We start from the raw sequence: 8,300 nt of genomic DNA, 5'->3' as shown, positions 1-8,300 counted from the left end.
TGCTGGAAGAAAAGCAGCTGAAAGAGGGAGAGAGATGGAGGGGTTACAGGAGGGGCTGAGGCAGGAATGCAGGGAGAAAGAAAACAGAGAGAAGAAAAAAGCAAAAAAGAGAGAAGGCTGGGTGAAGGCGAGGACGGTGGATGAAGAAATAAGATGAGGGGTGGTGAGAGATCACAGGACAGAGAGCTTCTTTGACAGTTAATGTGACATGCGTGACACTGGTTAGCTTGGAGCGGGATTCCATGTCAGAACTCGCGCTGTGTGTGTGTGTGTGAGATTTAAAGTCAGAAAAAATAAGAAAAAAAAGAAATGGGAAAGATCACAGTAATGTTCTGTGCTGCCGTCCACCATCACATGATGCTGCCTGCTGTCACATTTTAGTCAAGCTAACAAGCACAAAACCTCAACCATTAACACAGGAACAGCCACAAACACACAACAGCATCTGTACACAATGCAGTCAGGGACAGTGACAGACAAATATAACTTTCACTGCTATGATTTAACCGATTATCATCACCCATCCCATCACATATTGAGTAAAAGCACTCAACACATTTTCACTTTTGTAACTGTGTTTTTCTCTTTATTTGTCTGTGTTGGAAGAAAAACAGTTAAAGCACTGCATACCGGCTAAGGTAATCAGTCAGATTAGGATAACAGGAAGTAAGATCAGCCATGGAGCAATTAGAGCCACATCAGCAGCCCAATAACTGTACACAATAACATAACATCAGTAGTTTAAGAACTGGTGAGACAATGCACATGTTTAAAGCATCAGTGTAGGGGTGTAGCGATACGTTCAACTCGTGAGACCAAAGAAAAACAAAAAGACAAGATCTTTACCCCTCTTTAAAACCAAGAATGCAGAATTAATCTGGGGAAAAAAGTAGTTATATGATGCATTTTTGGGTCAAGGTCATGTTTCACCCTTTGAGGTGTTGGTTTGCTGCTGCCACTTATGGACAAATCTTTTGTGGCTGTGGTAACGAATCATAACTCCTCACATTGTGGCACAGCATTGAAACCAGCCTGAAAGTCATTAGAATAAGTAATGTTTTAAGATTTATATTAAGGAGGTTACATCCCTAAAATGCTTTTATTTTCTGGATGATTTATACACTTGGAGAAAATAAGAAATTTCAGTTCTTGATTCTCAGAGTGTTTCTCAAACACACATGTCAGTATAATTTTACAATGCAGAATCCCCTTCAGCGAGTGACACAGCACAATGTTTCCAACCTGTTTGATTCTGAATTATTGATATAATTATTTAAATCTGGTGTTCATTGATCGGTTCTGATTCAGGGCATTTCAGCAACACAGCATCTATAAACCTTTCTGAAATGATTCAGAATACATTAACCTCTCTGTATTTAGTAAGGTGTGCAATGTTTGTGTTTGGTGCTTCCAAAGTCAATATAATACTGATAAAAAAGACCCTATAATGTTTTTATATATTTAAAAACCTTTTAAAAAAAACTCTTTTTAGGGCAAAACCTTTTATTTCAGGTTTGATTAGTCATCTTATTTTATATTTAGGAGTGAAAAAAAATCCCTTTAGTTCAGTGCCGAAAGTGAGCTCTGAAAGAAAATGGTTTTAAGTTCTGCAATCCTCTCACCAGTTTAGCCAATTTTCAGTTTCACCTCCAAAATAAGACAACACAAGAGCTAAATTCCGTGTTTTTCCCCTCATCATTCTTCAATAAGCAGTAATTATTTATTAATCATAGTAAATGTGTATCAGAAGGGAGTTCCTTTTAATTTTTTTTTTTTTTTTTTTAAAGAAAAGCCAAAATAATAGCAGTTTCAAATTGTTACACTAGCAACTGGAGCATTTAGTTTTGCTAGCATTAGCCAAACATTAGTCTCTGGGTGTATTCATTACACTAAGACTGACAATTAAAAAAGACTACAGACATTTTCTCCAAATCCAGCATGTTTCATGACTAACAGAATGAAAGTTAAAGAATATGCAATATGTTCAGCCTTCTTGTTATTTGCTGAAAGTCTTGCTCTCTCCCACTGCTGTAAATGCTGTAAATGTATACTTTTTGCTTTCTTTAAAAACCTGACAGCAACTTGAAATAGCTTGTTTAGAGTCTTCTTTGCTTATTCAGTACCAATGTAGCCAAATGTGTTAATGGCATGTATCTGTTGACTGTAAACAAAACACAAGGAGTCCTTTGCTCTTTCAAAAATAAGAGTAAAATCTAAAAAAGGTTAGTTTAAAAGCTCTTATCTTGATGTCTTAAGCAGATAGGAATAGTTCATGCTTACATAACCAAACAAAAATCTGATACAAACAGCAGCTAGATGCTGCAGAGCAAGACAGACATCATTCTGACAAAAAATATTGCAGCATTTCAATTTTGCAAGAGCTCCTGCTGTGATCTCGTTACACCCCCAGTGACGAGTATGCAAAGTATGCAGAAGGACTGACATACATTCGTTCATTTGAATATACATTATACAAACAAGTGCAGCCTTAGAGCCACTGGAGAACCTTTCATGATCGTGTGTCGGCTACATACACACAACCGTCTATAGAATGAGAGATTCTTTGTTTTAAAGTTACAACCTTAATCCATAGAGTGAGTCTGATTTGCTCTTTCAGCTAACTGAGCCGTAACCCCTTTTAAAGCAACACTCTACAATTATCTTTTTAAGATTTGTTCATATTTACATGGTTCTAGCCTTTAAGAAAATAAAATATAAACTCACATCTTTCTTTGGTTTAAGAAGGTGTATAAGTTTCTGTTTAAGCTGATTTCCAAAAGGCACATCTGGACCACTTCATGAGAAAAGAATGGGGCTTGTTTCACTCAGTCGTACATCGATTCCTTTTTTTCTTTTCTCTCTGCTTCATTTCTTTTGTTTATTTTTCTCCTTGCACCACCTCTAGTCCCACCTCTAGGTGTGTGCCTTTTCAGGCCGTGCTGGACTTGTTGGTGATGCGGGAGTGGCTCTGGTCTGAGGCTCGGTCACTGACTTTGAGCTTCATGCATGACTGCTTTTCGTCCATCAGCATTTCGGCAGGTAGGCACCAGCAGCACAGGCAGGACTAAAACAGAAGAAGGGGATGCTCATGAAAAAAAGAGAAATACATTTTTTGTATTTTTTTTCTTGAAGAGTATAACTTTTGTATTTTGATTAAGGAAACACCTAAAAAATGTTCTATATATAAAACAGTATATGCAGCCCTTTGACTTGTTGAAATTTCTCCACATTAGAAAACGTCAAGGTATTGCAGTATGTGACAGACCAAAACAAAACAGTGCTAAATTGTGAAATAAGGCATAAAGCTTAAATACTGTGAAATTAAATCCAGCACAACCAACTTCCTACTAAGTAAACCCAGAGTGAACGGTGCCGGATTTTTTTTTTTGTTGTAAAAAGAACACTAGTGAAAAAACAGCATCAAGAAGACCAATGATCGCATTGAATCGGTCAGTGTATGAAGTGGTGGAGAATTTAGAGCAAAGTGAAAATGGAAAAAATAATCCCAACTTTCAAAGATCCCACAGAGCTCTGTTCAACCCATCATTTAAACATGGAAGGAAGATGGACCAACATTTCCGTCTCCAAAATGCCAGTCAAGATGGCCAGAGTTACTCCACAGATCAGGATTGAAAGTATGCACCTCACAAATTCTGGCCTATGTGAAACAGTGGGAAGATAAAGGCTGTTGTTGAGAAAAGGTGATGAAACAGCACATGCAAATTGGCGGAAAAATAATGCAGGAGACAGAACAAACGAGAAAGAAGAGATAGATAGTCAAATTAGGACCAAAGTTAACCAGTTGGTCAACAGATAGCTTCAACATCCTAGATTTGCTTGTCTGACGTCATGACAAGTCTTTCTATCTCTCTGTCTGACTCTCTATCTGTGCACATGCATGCATGTATCTATGTATGTAATATTTCATAAAAAAAAGCAAAAACCTTACAGGTATAGTAGAGGATGTTCTGTTTCCGGGTGGATCATCAAAATAAGTGGTTCTCCTAATTGTCAGTCATTCTGGTGATATGTTTATGTAAGCCGTCCTACGTGCTCGTCCCCATTTTTCACTTACCGGTGGCAAGTCTTTTGAAAAGTAAGCTTGTATGAGCGATGCAAACAGAAACTTTTAAACTGAGCGTGCACAAGGCTCGTGCATGCTCTTGCACCCGTTCAATAGGTGTTCCCTCTCATTAGCGGGTACAGGGTTGTGCATTTGTATTTTTTTTTTTTGAAGTAGAAAGGGTCTTTTCTCAAATTTGAGAAAATCCTCCATGATACCTTTAAGCAACCCATTATCAACCTTCATGCTGAGATGGAAACATCCTAAAATGTGAATGATAACTCAACATAAACTGTGTAGTACAACTGTTACTGCTTGAACCAAATATGGCATAAGCATAAACAATATTGAAAGTAAATTATACTATAACCGTTAATATTTATATGTTATCCAGACATCACAATTTATCACCCGTACAGCAGAGGCAAACACAGTGGGAGGTCAGAGAAAGAGACCACGGAAAAATAAGCAGAAGCTGGGCAGATTCAGCAGCTGCCCCACCCTCCTATAGAGCTCAGACAGAGAGAGCAGATCATCGCAACATCCCAATGAAAAGATAAAATATACATTTCAGCTAGCCCAGTCTATGATTATAATCAAAAGTATTTGGAGGGATATTAGCAGGAGCTCAATTCAAGCAAGCTAAAGAAGGGAAGCTAAACATCTGAAACATAAAGCCAAAGTTTTGATTAAATAAATATATAATGGAACAGCCTAGGAACAATCCCACAATCCTACAAATAATCTGTTGAGGGAAAAGGAAGAGTCAGTTATATCAGTCTGTAGATGTGGAAAATTGGTAGAAAGAAGCTCCAACGGACTATCATAAGTCCCTCTAACCCTCACTGCTGTTTGATATCAGCTCTGCTGCAAGAAAATCTAAAACAAAGCTAAAAACAAAACCCTGTTGTTTTAGAGACAAGACTTACCCTGAAGCAGTTCTTAAAGCGTTTGCTGACCATGTAGAGAGCAATGGGGTTAATACAAGAGTTGATGGAAGCCATGTTGATGCCAATGTAGTCCAGCACCAAAAAGAAACTGTAAAGATAAAAAAAAGGAAAAAAGGCCAAAAAAAACATTTGATTGTTTGATTGTGTTTTGCTATTCTGCAAATCATAATTGATGGCGCATGTATTCCCTTCTGCCATACCTGAGCAGCTCGCAGCGGTTCGGGTCCTTCTCGTCGTAGATGGTGAGCTTCAGGATACGGCTGAGGTGCAGAGGGAGCCAGCACAGAGCGAACACCAGGACCAGACAAAACACCGTCTTGGCCACCTCCCTCCGCTGATTCCAAAAACACACAATCATTATAAGGTGTGGAAATAACTCTACCTCTATGGAGTTCTAGATATTTACATAGATATTCCTCTTTCAGATCAAGTTACTTTTCAAGAATTTTGCTGGATATACAAAAAAAACAACAATATTTTGATGCATTCTTAAGGGTTTGATCAAATTAAGTCTGATTATATGATCTTTTTTTTTTTTTTTGTTTAAGTTTTTACTTTTGGGTTCTCAAGTATGCTTTTTTTTTTGCTCTTTGTTGTTGTCTATTTTAGATCCTTTTTTAAAATTCTTTGTTTTGCTGTTCCTGTTATCTCTTTTCTACATAACTGGTATTGTTTGTTCCCTGGTCTAGCTTCTGTTATTTATCCTTAGGTCATGTTTTCCATCTTATCCTGTCTTTTTCCCCTCTGGCCATTTCCTATGTTTTAGTCATTAATCCTTTCTCTCCTTTAGCATCATTTAAGTGTTTTCTAGTTACCTTTAGTTCCTGATGTTTCCTCTGGTTATTGTTTTTTGCCCCAAGTGCCCTTTCCTTTTCCCTGTAGCTCCTTGCAGTTGTTTCTGTCTACACCTGCTCCCTATCAGCTAATTAGTCCTCCTATTGTATCTGACTGAATCCCAAACCTCCCCCTAACCACTAACCCTTAACTATTAAGTGTCACTCCCAATGAAGTCTCACTCGCTGCTATGGAGGCCTTGATTAAAGGTAGGGGGGTGTAAACGAGAATGGGATGGCTTCTTCCCTCCAACGGAAAAGGAAAGCAGCCGTTGTTATGGCAACACGACGATGCCCAATGTGTGTGGCTGTAGCTCTGTGGTGCAGGTTAAGATAACATCAAAAATAAAAATAAAGCTATTTTAAAGAGGACCTTCCATTTTGGAAATAATTACATTTTTTTAATATAACTAACTTGTGATTTTCTGTCATTGTGATGAAGATGCAGTAAACCAGAGAATTTACAGGTGTTTCCTTCGCCACCAGGCCGCTGTTACACCTGCTGCTGAATTCCAGAGAGCCTGCAACTGATGCAGACTTGCTATTTAAGGACTTAACGTTCCACTGGCCGTACCCACTACGTGGTTTGGGATGGCACTTAATGTGGCGGAAGAAATCAGCTCTGCCTCCTTAGCTCTGCATTTCGGTCCACAACGATATCCACCAACCTTGACAGTAGATCCTGTCAGATTTTACACACTTATATATCTGAAACTGATTTTAGTTATCAGACCTGTTTAATGTGGTCGCTAAGGGCAATCTGCACCCCGTTCTTCTTCCTTAGCATCTCGCAGGTCATCAGCGTGTAGAAAATGGCTGTGCAGGCAAGCGGCAAGCAGAAATATGTGCTGAACAACCACCAGTCCTTGGCTGATTTATAAAACTGCAGAAAAGAACAGAGGAACCAGTTTTGGTTGTGCTCAAACATCTGTGTGGGAGAAGTAAGTAAGTAATAAAGATCAAGCATATAAGAAGCATATTAACTGGAGAATGGCCTCCTTCTGACCTTCACTCAAGTGGAGGAACTTAGGGGTGTGCTTGGAGTTGTTCATGACATCTCTTTTTAAAATTGATTTATGAGTAGTACTGAGTGGAGTAGAAGTTTTTAAATTAGGTAATGATGGAAAAAGGGGACCTATATTCCAATAAGCTCTCAACCCTAAAAAAAAAAAACAATCTTGCATCTGTGGTGTATGTTTTCATAATCTATGTCCTCTTTCTAACCCCATAGAGGAGTCATACTGTGGCTCTACCTGTTGTGTGTTGCTACATTAAGCAAGCTTCCATATTTTATCACAGCATGCACATCTGCGCCTTCGTCTCTCTGCATATTATTTGCACATCTGCACGTGTGCTGTCTGCACAGCTGAGTCAACACACTCATTTCTGCGTCAGACCAAAAAAGGCCTCAGAAGGTCGACGTGTCCAGCTTCACCTTCATAAATTCAGTTTTCTGCATGGGGTGCAGCAGACAGATCCTAAGGTGGTCTCCTTTGTAGGTCATGGTGATCATGTCAAAGGCTATTGCCTCTGGCACGGCAAAGATGATAGATAATATCCAGATGAGAGCAATCTCGATGGCCATCCACTTTGGAACTCCGATGCCTTTGATTCGACTCCAGGAGGCCACGGCACGATACCTGGAAATCAAACCGATATGCAATCCTTAAAAAAATTAAATTTAAGGCAAATAAATAGCTTGATTCTCTAGGGAAACTCATAATGTGATCTCATATTTAACGCAGATGCCAAATGTGAATGAAAGCAGTTCGCTTTCACTGTCACACCTTAATAATGTATGTAACACCATCAGCTATTCCAAATTACGTCATGTGATAAACAGACATTTCAGTGTTTCCTGAAAGGACTTTACATCATGGATGAAGAATAACAAAAACCTGGTTGCAGCTGCAAGTCTTTGAACAGTTAGATCAAGCTCAGTCAGACTGGATAGCATCCGTGAGTTTCACATCTTTAAAAATATTGCTACATTTCCTCATTTAAAGTTTGATGGGGGGGGGGTTAGGGACTATCCTAGCAGAAGAAACTGTGATCTATGTCATTCTGTACCAGCAGTCTCTCTTCTTCAGTCTTAAGTTCAATCAGGTTTTCATTTCATTCAGGCTCTTAAGCCAAGAAAACTCTCAACATTCACACAAAATGACACTGCCACCACCATGTTCCGCTGCCAGGATAGTGTGTTCATTTGCACATGTCTTATCCTAGCTAAAAGCTAAAGCATCATCTTCCACATCTATTTTGTTTCTTCTACATGACTTGGTGCAAACAGAAAAGCTGACTCATTTCTTTCTCCTTTCCATTCATGCAAAGTGACCATTTATTCAGGATGCACAAGTTATAGGGGTTCCTAAGCTGTATATCTCTGAAGCTCCCCTGAGTTACTCTTCCTCAGAGATGGCAAAAGTACTCACTTTCCGTACTTGAGTAAAAGTA

The 8,300-nt window shown here is 38.8% G+C and overlaps 1 protein-coding gene across 1 annotated transcript in view; it reads right to left on the bottom strand.

Moving 5' to 3' along the window:
* Window positions 1–231: 231 nt before the first annotated feature.
* Window positions 232–8,300, bottom strand: part of LOC107086851 (endothelin B receptor-like) — a 14,026-nt gene continuing 5,957 nt past the window's right edge. Inside the window, exons 4-8 of the mRNA XM_015378073.1 lie at window positions 7,282–7,486; window positions 6,580–6,729; window positions 5,214–5,347; window positions 4,993–5,101; window positions 232–3,064 (exon numbers count right to left, since the gene is read on the bottom strand). Of these exons, the coding sequence (XP_015233559.1) occupies window positions 2,930–3,064; window positions 4,993–5,101; window positions 5,214–5,347; window positions 6,580–6,729; window positions 7,282–7,486 (733 nt within the window). The 3' untranslated portion in view covers window positions 232–2,929. The remainder of the gene's footprint in view (window positions 3,065–4,992; window positions 5,102–5,213; window positions 5,348–6,579; window positions 6,730–7,281; window positions 7,487–8,300) is intronic.

The sequence above is a fragment of the Cyprinodon variegatus genome, unplaced genomic scaffold, assembly GCF_000732505.1.
Source record: "Cyprinodon variegatus isolate N-32 unplaced genomic scaffold, C_variegatus-1.0 Scaffold163, whole genome shotgun sequence".
Taxonomy (NCBI): Eukaryota; Metazoa; Chordata; class Actinopteri; order Cyprinodontiformes; family Cyprinodontidae; genus Cyprinodon; species Cyprinodon variegatus.
The sequence above is the reverse complement of the archived record's forward strand: the minus strand, read 5'-3'. Positions and strand labels throughout refer to the sequence as shown.